Source organism: Plutella xylostella, chromosome 23 (genome assembly GCF_932276165.1).
Source record: "Plutella xylostella chromosome 23, ilPluXylo3.1, whole genome shotgun sequence".
In the NCBI taxonomy this organism is placed as follows: domain Eukaryota; kingdom Metazoa; phylum Arthropoda; class Insecta; order Lepidoptera; family Plutellidae; genus Plutella; species Plutella xylostella.
In genome coordinates this window covers 4,718,332-4,738,575 of record NC_064003.1, presented here as the reverse complement: position 1 = coordinate 4,738,575, position 20,244 = coordinate 4,718,332, and the positions used below count along the sequence as shown (strand labels likewise).

At 40.7% G+C, this 20,244-nt stretch overlaps 1 protein-coding gene across 6 annotated transcripts in view; it reads right to left on the bottom strand.

Annotated features, from left to right (window-relative positions):
• The window catches only part of LOC105382854 (syntaxin-binding protein 5), a 182,338-nt gene that overhangs the window by 4,210 nt on the left and 157,884 nt on the right, over positions 1 to 20,244 (bottom strand). Inside the window, exons 5-23 of one of the 6 annotated variants that reach the window (XM_048629355.1) lie at positions 17,259 to 17,322; positions 16,650 to 16,863; positions 14,632 to 14,707; positions 13,953 to 14,107; positions 13,201 to 13,364; positions 12,670 to 12,800; positions 12,310 to 12,389; positions 11,803 to 11,975; positions 11,522 to 11,632; positions 10,888 to 11,048; positions 10,117 to 10,276; positions 7,698 to 8,445; positions 6,663 to 6,749; positions 2,797 to 2,913; positions 2,409 to 2,531; positions 2,160 to 2,263; positions 1,826 to 2,069; positions 1,608 to 1,716; positions 17 to 106 (exon numbers count right to left, since the gene is read on the bottom strand). In XM_048629355.1, coding sequence (XP_048485312.1) covers positions 17 to 106; positions 1,608 to 1,716; positions 1,826 to 2,069; positions 2,160 to 2,263; positions 2,409 to 2,531; positions 2,797 to 2,913; positions 6,663 to 6,749; positions 7,698 to 8,445; positions 10,117 to 10,276; positions 10,888 to 11,048; positions 11,522 to 11,632; positions 11,803 to 11,975; positions 12,310 to 12,389; positions 12,670 to 12,800; positions 13,201 to 13,364; positions 13,953 to 14,107; positions 14,632 to 14,707; positions 16,650 to 16,863; positions 17,259 to 17,322 — 3,111 coding nt within the window. Of the gene's footprint in view, positions 1 to 16; positions 107 to 1,607; positions 1,717 to 1,825; positions 2,070 to 2,159; positions 2,264 to 2,408; positions 2,532 to 2,796; positions 2,923 to 6,067; positions 6,267 to 6,662; positions 6,750 to 7,697; positions 8,446 to 10,116; positions 10,277 to 10,887; positions 11,049 to 11,521; positions 11,633 to 11,802; positions 11,976 to 12,309; positions 12,390 to 12,669; positions 12,801 to 13,200; positions 13,365 to 13,952; positions 14,108 to 14,631; positions 14,708 to 16,649; positions 16,864 to 17,258; positions 17,323 to 20,244 lie in introns of all 6 variants that reach the window. The other 5 variants (XM_048629358.1, XM_048629356.1, XM_048629357.1 and 2 more) reach the window with 5 other exon arrangements.

Here is a 20,244-nt window from a genome sequence, read left to right as displayed (position 1 = left end):
CATCGTGGGAACTTACTGATCTGTGTCCTCGTTTACTATGAGCTGTTGGCCCCATATGGAGAGCATAGGGTCAACGATACCCCTCTGTTTGGACTGTGTCTGGAAGCTAGCCAGGAACACAGGTACTCATGAGTATGACTCTATCGGCTACTTGAGGACAGCGATCACTGTATTGTTTGCAACGACATCTCAAGACCTCCAAAGGCAATTCACACTCATTCCACGACGCATCAACCATATAACCCGGTCTTTAAATTAAAAATTAAAAGGTGTGCAAAGGGGCATCGGTGAAACATGTGAGGAGGTGACGGAGTGGTCTGGACAAGTCAGTGGGAATATAAAATGAGAAAATCGTTGCGAAAACAATGTAACGAGTGATCAGGCGATGTCCAGTAACAAAATTCATGAAAATGATTTCTGTTTAGATAGCTAATCAGACAACATTTTCATAATTATGATTAAGTGGGTAGGTACACAAAAGGATTGATAATACCGAATAAATGATGGAATATGAAATAAGTTATGGATAAAAAGTATAAATTGAACCTGGAAGTACTTGCAATTGGTACCTATAAAGACGTGCTTTTGGTGTAGAAATATGTTACTCCATAATTTTATAATTTGGTTTCAAAGGTCTTATTATTGAGATTGTCTTTTACGTCGCCAATTAAGTGTTAATTATTTAGTTGGTTTTATTTAAAGTTTTAAGTATGTGTGTAATGTGCTTAGAATTTAGAAAATTTTAACTGAAAAAGAGAAAGAGTGCCAAATTGTAAGCACAGAGGTGCCTTTTGATTTATGTCTACTTGTGTAGCCACATCGCGACAACTCTAGCTCAAGTGCTTTGGTTTTTTCAAATAGGCAGGGGCTCCAGCTTGGTACTGAAAATGAAATTCGTGAGTTTGCATAAAGGAGAATTCGTAATATAGAAAAACGATTCTCCATTTGCGAATTTACGCCCAAACTAACAAGAATTGACATAAGTAAGTAATATAAATAGTACCAAGCAAGATGGCTCCAATAACACCAATTAAAAAGAAGTTTACTGTATTTCGGCTCCCAAATGATAAAATGCCAAAATCACTAAAGGTAATAATGATTTTAATAAAAATGCGAAAAAACATGATGCAGAAATCGTAATAATTATGGAATATAAAAATACGAATCTGTAGGTATAATACCAGATGAATTCAGCATTCGCATGCCGTAAAAATTGCGAAGCTATGATCGAAAAGCTAATAACTAATGTAAGCCGTTTATCATTTAGTGCCTTGATTCGTGGTGCACGGAATATCTAGTCTGTGAGTCACGCGAGTTGTCCACTCAACATCAAGTTTACAACTGATACCACAGTATTTTATTACCGTCTGAATCTTTTAGAAAATCTTTCTTTAGTACATAGTTTTAAGCTGATCTAAAACTTCGTTTATTTGAGCTTGGTCCAAAGATGTCCAATATTTGACATAATGCAATAAAACCAAACGTACTGTCAAGTTAATTTACCGAAGCCCAAATAAACTTAATTTTTACGGTGTTTTTACAGCACGCGTGAGCACAACATCGAGACGGGTTCGTTGAGAGTGGTGGAGGGTGCTGTGTGGTCTCACCTGAGCTCCGATAGAGGAAGGAAGTCTACATCGACCAGGGGCCGCAGGGACGGCAGACTGTACGCCACCAGGTGACCCGTTGACAGGTAATTCACCAGACATACACTATCTGGAATTTAATTACGTTAAACTATCCGTAATAAAAACTATGAGCATACGATAATCACTAAATGAGACTTTTTACGTAAACAATTAAGCAACCGCAATATTAAACGAACCTTTAAGGCTAACAATCTCCGCTTTGACAACAAAGTCTGTGTCTACAATCTGCTGTCTGTAGACGCAGTTCTGGCTGGGCAGCGCCACGACCCGCGCTTGCTTCTCTGAAGCGATGACGACAAACTGCCGGTCGCCCGCACCGGACGACCCGGACGGACCCTCGTATGCCGGAGTGGGAGACATCCGGGAACCGGACGAGCTCGAACCCTGCTTCGTCGGCGTTCTTTCCCGACGGTCTTTCACCTGACACATGAAAAGGTAAAAAATGTTTGGAGCTTTAGCAAGAAGGAATCAACGTTCAAGACAAAATTATAAGATCCGGAGGATACTTACAGTGTCATCCCTCCAACTTTCATATGAGTAAGGTATTAAAGCACCGTTGCAGTCGAGAAATGACATTGCCAATATTGACCCTTTTAACCTGAAGATTGGACCACCTGTAAAATATATACCATAAATGACTCACAATCATAAATTATCTATTATTTTTTTAATGAAGATTACGTTAAATTACGTCTCTGAGTACGGCAGTACGTGATTTGATCATTACAATAGGGAAGATAATTAATGAATAAGGCTTACCCGTAGTGGAAATAACAACAGGTTGCGTATGCCTGAGATCAGCCTCAGGAAGACTGATCATCATTGTTAGGACAGAACCTAGAGTTGTTCCTACCCATAACGTCGGGAGAAGCGTCGTAGGATCTGAAATTATTTTTAGAAATGATGTTTGAGTGGTGTCTAAAGTCTAATTATATGTTACTATTCTAAAATAAAATTATAGACAGTATTCAAATTATAATTAGTAAAATTTAAATGATGAATTCTCCTCTATTGCATACTGTATACCAATAAATACACAAATTCATAACAGAAATTGCTTAGCTTTATTTTGTGTACACAAAATATGGTGTGACATCCAAAGAATTTGTTAGTAGGTATTCGATGAAAATTATATTGAAATACTCACCTGATTTCTTAGTATAGCTATCGGCAAAGGCGAGACACTGGATGCCCTCTTGGCTGATGTTCTCCAGACTGGACATGGAGCTGGAGCGGGAGCGAGAGAACGAGCTGTCCAGCTTGTCTGCTCGGCCGGTGGCACACACACAGACATAAGGTTATTCTCACTGACGCGCGAGGGGAACCCGAAAAATTCCTTACCACAAGCTTTGTGCTAGTGCGTGATAAAGAACTTTTCGCACTCGTCTATGGTTGAGGCTCTTTTGTTTTAATAATTCGTTTTAATCGATATTGAATTGAATTGTTTGTTAATGGAGCAGACGATAAAGAAACGTTTAACTACTTTTTTAAATTTTAATTTGGAATCCTGAAGGTATGTTTGCATGTCATAGTATGCAAACATAAGAAATTATTATCAATTGAAATAAATTCTATGGAAAATATGCAATATTAAATTATGTTACATCTAACTTCTATTTAGTTTACATGGATTCCTTGAGCCCCGACCATAAACGAGCGAAACAGCTATTTTGTAATAGATTAAGTATTTATTCTACTAGTCAGAGCTTATTGCCCACGGTGCAGTTGTGAAACGAGCTGAAATCCACCACCAGTGCAGTGCAAGAACACACCAAGGATCGAGGAGATAAGATTTAAATAAGGGTGAAACATGCCGTGTCAGAGCATTTTGCTTGCCCGTCCAATCTCAGCTGATTTCCACAACATCCCTCATTTATTTAATTATAGCTTAGCTAAAGTTATGATCATATTTAAACAAATATGTGTTTAGGGTGCTTTGATTCTGGCACAGTAAAATTATTAAACGAAATGAATGAAAAATATTAAATCAAAGCACCATTTTGTGATAAAATATTTAAACTGGCCTTTAGTTATCAACAAATATGGATACTTTTAAAACATCTCCAACTAAATGACATAAGCGATGAATGAAAATTGAGGCATTAAATAAAAATTGCAACACAGTGACAAAATACTCCGAGATGATCAAAATGGAGTGTGGATGGGTGATGATGAAGATCAAGTTTCCGCAAGCTAGGAGCATCCCCGTCAATCCCCAGAGATAAGCACCTTTTTCTAATATTCAGCACACTAGTTTCATTTAATCTAATTTACTTCAGCTTCTATAAGCAGCCTCGTTTACGCTCGTTCGTTGTTCAAGTTCACTATAGAAGCGCCGTGTGGACGGACAGACAAGTCACTAAGGCAAGAGAAAGTCTACACATCATGAGTGCACCATAGAGGCCGCATGCATCTACTGCGTTGTTAGTAAGAGGAGTACCGGAAGCATACATAGACATAACCACAGCCGCATATAGAGGCAGCCAAAAACGAGCCATATAAACTTTTTGCTTTGTGGTCGAGCTAGAAAAGAAATAATAATATCATGTAGGTACTTATCATTCTTCGTTAAATTACGTGAAATTAAGTTAAAGTGGCGATATTAATAGTCGACCATAAGATATTTAAACTAACAGTGATATTAGTTCAAAAATAATAATAAAATATGTTATATTGCAGATAAAATGCAAAGAAATGAATAACGTGATTGCTCATGATAATACTTATTAAAAATCTGTAAGAAATAATGTAAATAATATAAATGATAATATTACAAAAATGTACACGTATGTATCTGATACAATATGGAAAGCCTGGCTTATAGTATGCACATTTAACATATAGATTAGACAGAATCCGTTCGTAATATTGCAGTGATAGGCTGTAAAATAGTTTTGAGTAGTAAGTCACCTTTTACCTTAAATCTAGTTTCATGCCATTGAAGTTGATTTATAGTTTGTGCAGTTGAAGTGTATAGTGTACAGGAAAACATGACAAGATACGATCACAGCCACAATTTCAAATCTAACGTAACAACTACGTGAGAAGTACACTCAGCCACATAAGGGCAAGTGCAAGCGAGAAAAAGAAAAATCTATCAAAACGGAAATAAAAATAACAATGCAAATGTTGTTTGGATACCATTGGGTTGCATTATGTGTAAGTACTCCATAGAGGGTAGACACTGCGGAATAGTTGGTTCTGTACCGACAAATAAACCATAATGTATTACAAGCATGTTCATCAAGACAGGTCAATATAGGGAAGAGAGAGAGGTACAGGGCGAGACCCGTGCAGTGACTCTGTGAGTGGTCGTGTTCGCCCTGGGCCCCCCTCGGCCTCGCATGATCTCAGACACAGGAAGACTCAGTTCTCAAGATGGTCACGACATGGACACACAATATCAACAAGATGACGGTCTCATTCAGAAGTCGATGTGGTTACAACAAAGGATAAACACTACTTGGATTGGTACAACTATAAAAGTAAAATAAAACCAAGAAAATGTGTGGTATATTCCAATGATTACCTATTAAATGATTCCGATCTGAAATTGGAAAGTTAACAAATAAATATAAGTTTTCAACAAAACTTTACAGAACACATGCTGGCAAAGGAAAGGGGCTACGGAAATATGTTATTTGAATATCAGTTTGAATGAGATTTTTATGGGTCTACGTCTAGTGGACATTAATTGCCAATTAACAGGTACCTATTTATGGAATGTATTTTTGAAGACTATTTTGTAACAATTTATTAGGAACTTGACAACTGAAAATTTACTTCAAGATTATTTTTAATACTATGCTCTAAGTATATTCAAGTTCATAACAAACTGTAGGATAATTAATCAGTGTATGTAATATTAAGGAAGTGGAAATTCGTTAGTCATAAAAAGAGAACGTTTTCTATGAAAGAAGAAGAAATGAATAACAGAACAAAAAGAAATATGTGTGTTCGCTTTACCATTGTAGTGTTAAAGCTGGAGATAGAAAGACCATTTCTCGGAATATGATAAGAGTCTGCAAACAATTTATAATTAGTAGCAGTTAGGTCTTTAAAACATATTCAACTTTATGATTTGCACATTTATGCTAACAGCAAAAGCTCGATTGATATTTATACAGCGTTCTTTCAGATGTTAACAGAAAGTTAAGTAAGACATTCATTCTAACAAAATACTGGCAACATTCAAAACTGACTGATGCGATGGCACAAGGTTTACACCAAACAGTTGATGATTTATTCAAACAGCAGGCGAGCCATTATTTTTTTATGCTGCTACAGCCGAAGCCATAGTATACATTGACGACATAATAATATCATCGAACACACAAACGAAACGAACCGAAACGGGAAGAAGAGAAATTGCGACTGTTCAAGATAGACGTGTTGGTTTATTAAGGTGACTGTACTACCAAAACTGCAATACTGTCGCGTGGTGAGCAGCGAGTGGCCGGCGGCGGGCGGCGCGCACACGTCCGATGCCGTGGACAGGCACTTGTGCAGTCTGCGGGTACCTTGCGAGCGCGAGCGACGCACGCCGCGCACTGCCGCCGCGGCGCCCGGGCCCGCGCCCGCCACCGGCGCTGGCGCCGCCCCGCCCGGCCCGTTCATCTACAACACAACACCAGCTCGATCCGCCACCGCTTCCCGCCTCCACCCCCGCACCAGCACCACTGATCGCGACTCCGTCACAAAAAGGATCGGAGTCGTCATCATTGGTGAACATGTTAACCCGTAACCGCTGCTTCAAAACAACAAAGAATTATCACAATTTGTCAAAGACTCTTGTTTGACTAATTTGTTAGGACATAGTTGGACAGAAACACGATTTTATGGTGTGATCTCTGTGTGACACTGCAGCTGCATGTGTTATGTTGGTATTAGTTCATTTAAGTTATAAAGTTGCCCTGAAATAGTTTTGTATGTTAACACGATTGTGTATCTTCTATAGTTTGGTGGGGTTAGTCTGCACCGTGAGTTTTGTCTGCAATAGTTTGTTGTTCATACCTATTCGCCGTGTGTGGCACGTTTCTGTCGGCTCACCATCATTTGTCTGATGATCATTTCTGTTGCAAAGTCTGCTTACAAATAATCCTGTACAAAGTTTTACGATCAACCAAATTAAATGTTAAGTTATGTAGGTAAATGTTTATGCTTTATAAACATAAGGATGATAAAGTGATCTAGTCAAGCTGCGATGGTGCAACTAGTAGTAACGTAATGACTACCGAGCTATTATTAATAATTAGCTTTAAATTCTCACATGATTTTAAAAGGACATCGACAACACAGAGATCACCTACTAGATACGTTGATGCATCTTTAAGATTTATTTATAAATTACCGAGCAAATCAGCGAATAGATATTTAAGGCAGTTAGAGTCTTCGTCGGATGAGTCCTTGTCCTTCAAATAAGAAAAACATATGAACATCAGTTACTTCAATAACGTCTTACATTACTAGTAGAATACCTTATGCCAGTAAATAATATAGTGCGATTTTATACAAGTGCAAATCATTACACATTTTTACATAATATGTATACGGTTTAATATCATTTATTCGAATAGTTATTTGTTTTATTATTAATATAATATTTATAGTTATTATATCGAACATAAATAAATAAAAAGCGAAATATCACAAAAAGCATAAAGCATTTTATAACAAAATTTTAATTTATAATACGCAATAAGTATAATTCTCAATATACCTACATTATAAAAAATCTAACTATCAAAATATGAAATTCAGGTTAGCCAACGAGTAATCAGTATTAGGTAATTGTGACATTCTTAATATTAATCACACATGTTAATGATAAAACTCTTCTAGCTACCATCACCACTAGGACCTCAAACTCTACTCCCCTAAAAGGGCTCTAATTAGTCAATAATGGAGTTAAAATCGCCAAAAATACCATTCCAATTCGAGAGTGAACCGAACTACGATGTACACTAGGTTAGAACGTGCCACGCAACGAGGGCTGCACCCGGGTGATGGACGATGAGTGAATGAGGGACGCGAGCGCGAGATACTTACTGAAGCGCCGCATGAGCGAGCCGGCGAACGACGCCTGCTGCTGCGTGGTCTGCCGCCGCCGCAGGTCCTTCACGCTCTCCTGCTTACTGTACTTTATGTTCGGCACCGACAACAGTCTCTTATCTCTCAGGTCTTCCTCTTTTTTCTTTTTCTCCTTCTGTCGGGGTGGTCTGGTGGGCGGTTCGTCTTCTTCGAAGAGCGGCAGGTTGTCGGGGCGAGGGGGCGCTCGCGGCTCGTCGTCGCCGCGCGAGGGCGACACGTCGGATGACGCCCCCGAGTCCCCGCGCTCCTTGTCCTGCCACCGCTCCTGCAGCTCTCTGTGCATGCGGTCGTACGCGTCCGACGACCGCTTCTCCTGCAGCTCCCGGTGCATTCTCTCGAACACATCCGAACACACCCTCAGCGGGGACGACAGTTGGCTCTTGTCGCCGTTCTCATCCGTCTCGATTGTTTTATCAGTATCGTTGTCGGGCGAGTCCGTATTGTCTGGTGATTCGGATGCAGATGTTTCCGGTTTCTCGACTGGGATTTCAGTGTTTATTGGGGCTTGGTTTCGTTCGTCAGTTTCCTCGAGGTTATTTTCAGCCGGGACGGTGAAGGCGGCTTTGAATTTTAGGTCAACCTTGGACAGTTGTCGTTTCAGGTTGAATCCCTTCCAGGGGGTTGACTTGCGCCGGGCGTCGCTGCGGGCGTCGGGAACGTCGTCCGATGCGGGCTCGGGGCTGGCGGCGAGGGGCGAGGGCTCGAGCTTCACACACACGGGGATGGGAACAAACAACATCATTCGTAAAGTATAGCATGCCGTGCGACTAGCGCCTAGCAACGAGTGATCGTGAGGTGGACGACACATGGACCTACATCCTACGTAAGTGAAGGTATTGCAGCGCGAATAGTTTAGGCTCACACATTAATACAAGACATTCGTGTAAAGAATTTGGGAAAGTCGGCGAATTGAATCATAGTAATTTAGAAATAATCTGTACTATATTTACAAAATTATCGATAGATAGAAGAGACAGGCGGAATGTGTAAAGAATATCTAAGAATGCCATGCTATCAGGTGTCTCTACTAAGTCGGGGTCAAGCAATACAAACGTACGCACTACTTTATTGAATTCAAGTTTCGAAATAAAATAAGAAGTAGAGAAAATAAAAATATTCAGGGGAGTAGTCAATGAAATATCCAGTAATTGTAATAATTTGGTAGTTTTTTCTTTTACAGTTTGTTACATAAATCATAACAATTTGTAGGCACTGGATACTCTTGTTGACTGTTTGCAAATAATATACGAAAAAATTAAAACGCAAATTAAATTTAACGTGAAGATAAAATTCAAAGTCTATCTTATTTCCGTTTGTAATCAAATTACTTGACCTAAACTGAAAAATGATTTCTCGTACCTGTTTCCTGTTAGAAGATTCCATTTACTTTGACGTTACAGACTGTTTTTTACAAATTAATATTAAATAAAACTATTATTTAAAAAGATTACATCATCTTTATATATTTTACTATTAAAATACCTAAATTGTTAATTAATATTTGTTTCTATTTATGATTTTTTATTGATTATTTATTCAATTACCTTGACGATATTTTAGTTTGTTCAGTCAGCCTATCATCCGTGAAATCCGCGAAATTATAATCATACACGATTGCAAATTAATTTTGTACTGCTTATATTTTCCGTCTATTCTAAATATAGTAAAAAGCAAGGATGGTATTGTAATTCAGAAGGGATAAGTCAGCAATTCTGACTCACTCTTTTCTGAACAATTTAAATCACCATATTAAGCAAACAGTCGTATAGGACCAGACGAACCTCTGTTCGCGAATAACTCAAATTACAGTACCATATTTGCAGCCTAGGTATAAATTTAACAAATACACCTTACAGTACTGTAAATCAAACAATTTTGAGGTATAACCATCTCACAGGATCGAGAATAGCGGCCGTCCTTTTACCGATCTCTACACCCTTTATGGGGGGTTACATGACTTAATTATTACCATTATCTTGGATGTAACGGTTCATTAAAATTCAATTAATCAATAAACTAACAAACGTTTCACTACCGAAACGTTCGTTGGGCGAATATGACGAAAAAGTTGGACACTTGCCGATATTATTCATGTAAGCGATTCACCGCAATTTTGTATTACTTAAATCTTGATCAGCGCCCGTATCGGTCAATTTCGAAACTATAACACGTATACAAAATCCAGTGAACCTATCGACAAATGTCCAAGTTTTCCAACAGCCCCTGATGGCTTACATGGGACTTTCAAGAGTTAAGCACCCGCTCTTTGATCTACGTCATATATTAAAAGTGACCTGCAGCTCTCGACAACTCGGTCATAAACTTTCAGGGGTCAATCGGGCGAACCATTTCAGACTCATCATCATAACAAACATACCTGGTCAAGCGAGGGCGAGCGCTGTCTCTCGGAGGTGTGTCTTGGGGCGCGGCCCCACGGGTCGGCGGCCCCGTACAGCGCCGCCGGGGACAGGGAGCAGACCACCACGCGCCGCGAGATGTCCACGACTACCACGCCGCGCTCGCCGCCCCATGCCATGCTGAATGTAAGGGAGAGATAAAAGTAAGTTCGGTGCTCAGCATGTGATAGATCCGATCACGACGACGATAACATGGTAATTTATGATTGGTGGTGGTTTAAAACAGATAACGTACCCATTTCTCACAAAAGAGGCATGTACGAAAGATTTATTAGGAATGTATATGGGTATGTACATTTGTACAATGTATGCCGCATCCATATATAATTTGTGATCAAGGAAACATAAACAATAAACGTTACACGGAACCTACGAACATGCAGTTCAGCCTACTGCCTGCCATGGCAAGAAATGGGTCATTGGTGGGAAGGCCAATGGAAATAGCACAGATTTCGCGACATGTCATCAGCTAAATAGATACACATGGCCATCGAAGTAGAAAAAAGGCGGAAGGAAGCTCGCAAACTAAAAACCGAAGCACACTAAGTTGATTTCATTGTTACGACGAGCCCGAAACACACATACTTTCACACTCAAAGTAACCAATTACATCTTACCTACGCACACACACACTCTCATGTTACCGCCTTTATTTCTATTTCCATGAACATGGCTATACATATATAACATATATAGCTAGTTTACACGATATTCAAACCACTACAACTCACAGTCCATAGCTAGAGTTCAAGGTGAGCGCTTGCGGCGGCGCGGGCGGCCCCTGCTGCAGGATGGCCAGCGCGGCCTGGAAGCCGGGCGCCCAGCGCGCGCCACCCGCCCCCGCCGCGCCGCGCACGCGCAGCCCCGCCGCGCCGCTGCCCCACGTGCCGGACTGGAATGGGGGGGAAATTACAGATGTCAGAAAAAAATATCCTCTAAAATATTAGTTACGATAAGTACTTTTTATTTCGAAATTCACGAAGGTAAAATAGTGCAGAGTCAACGGTTCCTTTTTCCATTATTTTTTAGGATAACGAAAACTTGATATAAGCTCGAAAAGTTTCTCTCTTTCAAAATTTACCTAAGTAGTTGCATAAAATAGTTATGATTTTCTACGGTGCTCAATATTTTGTTCCATTGTTCTTCAGAATAATAAAACCGCTCGAAAGAATGTGCTCGACTACATAGGTATTATGCGTAAAAAGATATTCGTTTATTTAAGTGTAAATTTTACGAGTGCTCTAGATGGCGTTAGCGTCGGAAAAAAATAGGAGACATTCAATTTGTAGTATCCTAGATGATTTAGACGAGTTACTCTAAAGTTAAAAGTTGGTGATATATTTTTGAATTAAAGAGATAATATACCCGTCTAGAATCCCCTTCCACGCTCTCGCGGCTGAAAGAGGCTCGGGAACTTTCAGCTTCAGGCGACGTCTCCTCCTCAAGCGTATCGGAGATCGGAGGGATTTCCAATACCTGATGGAAAAACAATTATTATTGATTGGAGTATACGCAGTTTCCCAGCTGACGATAGGAGAGAGTACCTATTAATTAGATGGGCCATAAGTTATGTAACCTTAACATCTCGCAAACTTGTCGCCATCTAGCGAGTGAACCCATAACTACTATATCTTAGCTACACTCACACTGGTCTCAGTGATAGTCTCGCTCTTCCTGAACTTGAACAGCAGCACGTGGCCATGGGGCAGCGCCACGGCGAGGCGGCGCGACTCGGCACACAGAGCCACCTGTTGGATGGCCAGCGGAGACTCCTCGTCGCCCGCGCCGCCGTACGACGCGCCGGAGCGACGCTCGAACACTGGGGAAGGGAAAGGGAATAGTCAGGAATCGAGAAAGGCAAGTGTAGCGTGGGACGCCCTCTTAGACAGTCTCCTTGAGTGTTGTGGCGCTCCTAGGGAGAGAGTTATGTCTAGAATCTTAATGTGGACGATTATTGGCTGATAATGATTATAAAAATAACGAGATAATACTATGACATCCAGACGCCAGTAGTGTCTGGATGAGATAGACGGCAGAGTTTGTGGAGCTCCTAGGGAGAGGGTTATGTGTAGATGTGTACGATTATTTTCTGATGATGGTTATAAAAAATAACAGGACACATTGTGTATGCTATGCATAATACTATTACTAACCTTTCGAACACTTTAATTTATACAATATCTGCAGAGTGCCAGCACTCGCATCCCAAAATTTTACACTCCCATCTGCATGCCTGAAAGCAAAAGAAAACTAATTTGTATGATAGTCTTGACAGGTAATGGGCAAAGTGTTTGTTCTGAAAAGTGTCAGACTTCTGTCTGTCAGTTTGATAGTAAAGCACGGTCGTTAAGCACATCGAAAAACGGGCATTACACTTCTATATATATTTGTCACTGTCGCACAGTAGCCCTCACGCTCGCACAGTAACCTTGACGGCAGGCGGCAGAGATTGTGATTGGTTGTAGATGCCAAGGTCAACGTTCGATTTTCTCTGTGTCTCTCATCATACGTACCCAGTGATGATGATCTCGGAGTAAGAGCAGGAGGCTGGTGACCACTCTCCGCCGTCGATCGGCCACAGTTTCTCGCTGAAACCCGCCGTCTTCTTGTTGCCCTGTCTGCCCACCGAGTAGAATGCCGGTATCTGAAGACGGGATACGGTATCGAGTTAGTATTTCAGGAGCAAAGGCTGGAGTAGGTAATGTGGATGCGGTAATCTGGACCTAACCCGCAAACTTTGACTTATTTCTTCGTACCTTCTTGGCATCCAATCAAAAATGGCTGTCGATTTTATTTGTAGCGATGCCGTCGCTCGTTCGCATCTATACAGTCGCATCGCTGAAGCGTTAACAGCAAGTTGGCATCGCTTCTGTAGCGCGTTGCAAATCATATCGCAAAAAAAAGTCGTGAATGGCTAATCGATAATACTACGCGACTTTTTACAAAAGAAAACCAATAATTTTTTACGCTTCTTTTCAAAAGTCATTCACTTGTCATATCCCTGTACGTTGGTCCACTATTCACGGGACACCTGTATAGCTTACCAGATCAGAGGGGCAGTCGGCGATGTAGCAGCAGCACACGACGGGCGACTCGTGCAGGTCCATGGGGTACGGGTTCTCGAAGCACGGGTAGCCCGGCGTCAGCAGGTCGATCACCACCAGGTCGTGCTGGAGCAGGACCACGATGGCGTACGGCTCTTGGTAGTCTGGAATTTATGGTGAAGGCAATTTTTAGAGGAAGGAAGGTCAGGAAGGTCCTGGATCGATGGATTTATTTTTATTACTTGATTTACCCAACTTATCAGGTTTACGTGGGAAAGGTGCCTATATATTTTTTACTTGTTTTACTGTAACTTTGTTTCTATCTGTGGGAATCTGTTAATGGCATGTCTAATAATATATTAAATAGCTATTTTAAGTTATTATAAGTAAGAACATGCTGTTGATTCTCCAAAAAATAAATAAATAAATAAATATAATATGATCATAAGTTCTGTAGAATTTATTCTAGAAACTTGAAATGTTTAGTTAATTCACCCGAAGTGGACCAAAGTGGAAGGAAGAGATCCAAGCTTGTATAAGAATATAGTTAAAATCGATTAAGACAGTTGCAGACGCTAACACAACATAACCACAAAATTTCGATTATTCTCTGTCTTTAGTTTCATTGTAGAGGCAAGATTGAGTTTGTAAATACAAAGACTCTGACAGAGTCCTAGAAGCTGGGCTTCGTTTTTGTTTCAGCTTCCTCCACGGCAACATTACTATACCATACATTAGTGAGCCAGTCTCACCAGCGGTCCAGGGGCTCTCGCACAGCGTGACGAAGTCCACCACGCTGTGCTCCATCTCCAGCACGGTGGTGCTCTTGCCGCTCAGCACGGTCACCGAGTGCGTGCGCCCCGCCTTGTCCGTCGGGAGCCCGCCCGAGAATATTACCAGGCTTTCACTGGAATAGGAGGAGTTGAGGGTTAAAGCACCAGGTTTTCATATGAATAGGAGCAGTTGAGGGTTATAGCACCAGGCTTTCACTGGAACATGAGGAGTTGACGATTATAGCACCAGGCATTCACTGGAAGAGGTAGCGGGTTATAGCACCGGGTTTTTGCTGGAAGAGGAGGTGTAGAGGGTTATAGCACTGGGCTTACATTGGAAGAGATCTCTAGAATAGAGGGTTTGAACAACAGGCGATCGCTGGGAAAGTAGGGATAAAGCGTTAGCTCCAGGCGATCGCTGGGAGAGTAGAGATGGAGGGTAATGTGGTTGGAAGAGAATGGTTGGGTTGTTATGAATAGAGGGTCTTATTTAGGGTTACATAAGTGGGAAGTAGAATGTTGCAGTACAAACATTGTCTTAAAGCCATGTAGTTTACCTATCCGTTCGTTGTTGGTTTATTACAAGACCAGTGTAAATAAATCAACAAATGGTATGAAACTCTTAGAAAGTAGGCTATGAAAGTTTATGGGAACTTACCCTGTTTTTGAAGTTTTCCATTCTAATCGGTGAATAGGTTTGCACGGTTCTAACTTGCCCTCTTTGTTCGCCTTAGCTGAAAACCAGTGAAATGTTGAATTAACTTAATTAAAATACAATGGTTAGTTTAGTGGTTAGAGAGGCTGGCCCGTAGGGAGACTCTCTTGAACTTATGTTCAGTATAGAATTGAACAGAGGCGCGAGCATAGGATTCGATACTATTTTCGAATCTACACGAAGGGTGGCTTTAACCAAACGCTTAACGTATTTAAATCAAATTTTAAATACATTTTGTACTAACTGACAGACGTATGACAGGCTACTAAATACGTTTAGCGTTAGGTGAAATTCCACCTAACATGGAAAAAACAAATGCCACTTTTGGAACTAACAAATTTGCCTTACATTTTGACAGTGACATTTGACGATACGCGACCAATACGCAACGTAAACGGAGGTTTCGAATCCTGTGCTCGGGCAACTGGTCAAACATACCTACCACTTACTTACATGTGAGTACCTGCACTATACAAGGTACCAATGCCTACTAAGTAGGTATATATATAATTATATCTTTGTTCTACGAGATCGCTTCTGAAAATGTATTGTTTAGGTTCCAGGTCATTTGTGATACAATTTATATTAATAAACCCAAAGCAGAAACGAGCAAAAAACTGCTTCTCTAATTTTATAAAGATTTAAAAGTTGACATTCATTATTCACCATTGAGTGGACACGAAAATTAATGTCGACATTAATTTACGGCTACAAAACAGCCTAAACAGGAAAAAGGCATTATTTTTTATGAACGTTATGAAGTGCTTTCATTACTCTCAATTACTTTCGACAAAGGAGAAATTTAATGAAGCGAGAAAGTCAGCTTTCAAGTTAGTGTACGAAAATAAACCCTCACAGAATGACTTCAAAGGATTATCAGATTTCAAGCGGAAGCTCGATATTTTGCTCTTCATATTAACGAGACAATAGAACCACGTCGATGGATCACGAGACATTAGCGAAACAAAAGAGAAGGGCCTCGAGGCTTCCCACACCACGTGAGTGAAAATACTCATTAATAAATCAGATGAATCTTTTTAATTCTAAGACAAACTAAGACATAACGAATAAGAATTTACGAGTATTATTACGAAATCCTTCTTTAAGTTGGTACTAATTTGCAAAAGTTTCAGGGACAGGGAGGATACATAGAGACACATTATATTTAGAGTCTAATTTCGTCGAAAATCTTAACTCTTTTTTAGAAAAGAGTTAAGAAAGGTTCATAAGATTTATAGCATTTCTCCCACACCGCATGTGCTGATTGACGTAAAGCCACAAATGGGGCGACAACCCTCCAGTGTTGTTTAGTTAGCGCGGACCTTTTCAGCGCAGATTAGCGTACGACTGAGGGTCCATTGTTGAGGGCCCAAAGGGAACGGTTGTTTGTTTAGGTCCACATTATCGCAGCCGGGATGGGCGGGATCGGCACATTCAGAAAGGCTCTGCTAATGGATTCTCCGTGTCTTGTCTATGTTTAATGAAGCGCCGACTCGAGAACCTTCAGTGCTAATCTGTTATTTCTAAATTAGTGAGTAGGTGAACCTAATTATGTCTGGGTAAGATAAGAGTTTGGCCGAAATAGTTTTTTATTGGTATCGTTTTGCCCACAGTAGTAGGGATCTAACAGATGAGGTTTCCTATTTACCAGGCAGGTATTCAACAATCACAATACAAGTTATGTGGTGCATTTATAATACATACCGTGACAGTCTCAGTCTTCTTCACACTCGAATCTGTATGCACCTAGACAAAGCTTTTCCAAGCCACAAATCTACTCCGTCACTTTTCACACTCATCCCAACTCACCGTTTGGGTAAGTGATGGCAAGGGCGAGGCGCTCGTGTAGTCCAGGTGACCTGGGTTCCGTCCATCATCCATCTCATCACAAGCCCAATCTGTATGCACGTACACAAATTTCTTCCAAACACCAAATCCACTCCATCACACTTCACACTCACCGTGCGGGTAGGTCAGCTGGCACGGGCGCGGCGCCCTCGTGGTCCAGGTGGCCAGGGCTCCGTCCACGTGCGCCGTCATGAACTTGCCGTCGTGCTGCCAGGCGGCGGCGCGGATGCCGTCCCCGGGCCCGAGCCCGAGGCAGCCGCGCCACTCGGCCGCGCGCGCCCGCAGGTCCCAGATCACGACGAGGCCGCTCTCGAACGCTATTAGCAGCTGAAGGAGAGAGAGTAGCGGTTTATAGGTTGTAGATGTATAGGTAGATGCCGTATCAAATGTACAGCGAAAAGCCGGTGACTCAGTTGCGAGTCACCTCTTCGGGGATTACAGATTACAGTCGTGAGCATATGTATGTATGTATGAAGATGTTGAGGACACGTTTATAGCATAGGTACAGATGATGACGTGTGATGCTACGCTTTTAGCTAAAGTGAAGATGTGAGTCTTAAAATAGAGTTGTGCAGGACGCCACTATTGTCGAAGGAAAATCAAGATACTAATCCACCTTAGATGGGAAAGTACCTATCAGAAGCACACACGTGCATGGAAGCAAAAACGGATTATTATTTTCCTTATATACTAAGTAATTAACAATTATAAAGTGAACTCACTTTGCTGGCATCGAGTGGATTATCACAGATCTCTACGACAGCGCCCGGGTGATTTCCTCTGGTTCTGAAACAAAAAGATAATCCAAGATTAAAATGTTTTCCCGCTATACGGCTTAAAACGGACTTCAAAGAGGACAATGAATCAAACAGAGAAGTATAAAGTTTAATGATAAATAATCAAATCTCTTCAATTTCCATCGAATAAATACATGGAGCGTCTGAAATTGACTCAATTAGATAAGTAAAGAAATCTGTTTTCCGTGACAATCAATTGTCTCATCCCGGCGACTTCTAAGCAAACGTTACGAAGGCGAGTACATTCTGTCTGTTGACGCCCCCCGCGCCTCCTACAGCCCTCCCTTCACACCCCACACGAGGCTTCGACTCCTCGGGCCGGTAACGTTAGACCCAATGAGGTTTCGTAAATTGAGACGTATCAGCCTAATCTGCACGCACAGGGGATAATCTTTATTAAGAATATGTATGAGCCGCTTTTAGATATTATTCACGTTTGTAACATGCCATATTCTAAAGCCTTTCAAGGAGAGAAGCCGCTGAATACGAAGAAAAAATACATTTATAGGGACTTAAATGTTATACCTACATCTGTTTTCAGCTCAAAACATTCGTAACATTTCGATGTGATCCTACATAATCCACGGTACAGCTCGTAATCGTTCAGCCACTTCTTGGAGAGCAAACACCAGAGTCCACACAGTCTCGTTAACGAGGGGGTAAGGTTAAGGGGGGTGGAATAAGACACGTCGCAACAAGTGGCGCCAACCCGCCGCCGGCGGGACGGCGGGCCAGCCCGTGACCCAATATCCTACGAAGAGCAGCTGTGGCAACGGATCACGCCATCTGGCACGTATGATAGCAGCGGTCGTAGCAACGGATCACTACATTTGATAGCAGAGATCTAGACATCTGATACATAATACCGCACGTAGCAATGGACAAGGGTAATAGCAATCATAATTATACCAGGTTAATGTTTGGTACATAACTTTTTGAAAAGTTCTCTAAATCTCATCTTTTTTTAAGAGTATCATCTTGTAACAATTATTTTTTAAATTATTAAATTGTCCTTACACCTCCACATACGAGGAGCATACGAGTATAGCGGCTATGCCACTGGAGCAGCATCGATTGCCCAATTTCCAACGTTATTATTCAGCGACTCTGCTCTTTTGTCGTCGATACAATGGGTAGACCAAAAAAACAATCACATTCACATCTCATAATACCTATCTCAGATATGTGGTGATCCGTTAGCACAAGCCAGCCATCTGTACATAGAGAGTTTACGATGACGCGCATTCATTCACTCGGCAAGTCGGCTGAGACTCCATCGAGCGTGAGTGACTCTCTGCTCGCTGAATGACTACTCACGCCGCTCTCAATGCATTGTTGTGTTAGGCGTTGGTGTTAATTAGTGGCTGACAGTTTAAAAATAGTTTTCAGTTTACGTATAGTTTAACCCTCAAATTCATGGACTGTATTGTAAATTTACAACAAGGTTAAAGTTTACTTTGAAATACACGAGTTTCGACTCTTTAACGACGCCTGTCAAAAAGCTGAAATTCGTATATCAATAGGTCAATTTTAAACCTATTGTAAAGTGTCAAAAAGCTCTACGATTTTTGGTATGCTGTGATGCTGTCACCTTGGTATAAGTTATGATAAAAAAAATAACTTTTTCTGTATTTAACGGGAATAAGGAAATCCAGCCATATTTCACACAGCAAAACGCTGTAAAATTAAAACTTTTTAAAGCTGGATGCTACTATAAATCGTCTATAATAGTAACTCGTACTAAAACTTCCCTACAAGGCGGCGTTAATAAAGTTCTAAAGCCTTATCTTCATTGGACCTCCTGTATAGAGGCGGTCCGTTCAATAATTAAACATTGTTCTCGCGTCAACACAACGCTCGTCGGACGGTTATTAAAGTGATTTTCCGAAGCCGAGGCAGGACAGGTACGACGGGTTTCAATTTTACGTTAAAACATTTTTGAAATAATCCCCTGGAGAGGGAAAAGTGAGGACTTTTTCCGTGCACGTTCCTGTATACTTATATACTTACACATACGGGGGAAAACTTGATGGAACATTTTGTAAATGTCTGCAGTTGAAATGAGGTTTAAAATTCGTTTCAGTGAACATCTGCAGTTGAAGGTCTCAACGTCGACGCAGTTTATGTACGAATTTCGAAATAGCTAGGTAATCTAAATAGGCTGTAGGTACATAAGCGAAAACTATCATATGGCTTTTAGATTTATCATATTAATTGTTAAGTAGTTTAAGATAGCTGTAAATTTTCCTAATAAAATAAAATTATAGTTATTTGTAATAAATATTATTAAATCAATCATCTGCCTACTACTGATTGTTAATTAGAACAAATAACTGAAAATTTCTGCTGAAAAGACTATGTAGGCGGTGAAACTTGTACAGTTTCCGCGCGGCCATCCATCACATTATCAGTTAGAAACACGCGCCGACTTCCACAACTTCTTACAACTTTCAACTGAGGATATTTATTACAAATCCGCTTCGACGTGTTTGACTGATTGTTCAAGTTTTAATTAATGAAACGTTAAGTGCTTGCTGTTGTGCGATAGAATTTAGTTTACGAATATTTTTGTATATACTTATATCATCCTAATAATACTAATATCATTTAGTATACTAATATCAGTAATACTTATATCATTTTGAAATTATAAAATTTCTAAAGCGAAAAATGTATCTAAGAGTAACAAATAACAGGAGCACCTTCCTGTCTAAAAGAGACTATCACTAACGGAATTCGTTGTCTCACCGTCTGTGATTTATCCTCACATCTGGTGAGGTCTCAAAGGTCGAGGATTGGACGAGGGATGTTTCGGGCCAAAGGAATAGCGCGAACACACTGCTTATATATTTTAGGGAGGTATAAATACGTAGGTACTACTGTTCTATTAGTTATATTCTGGGACGTGATA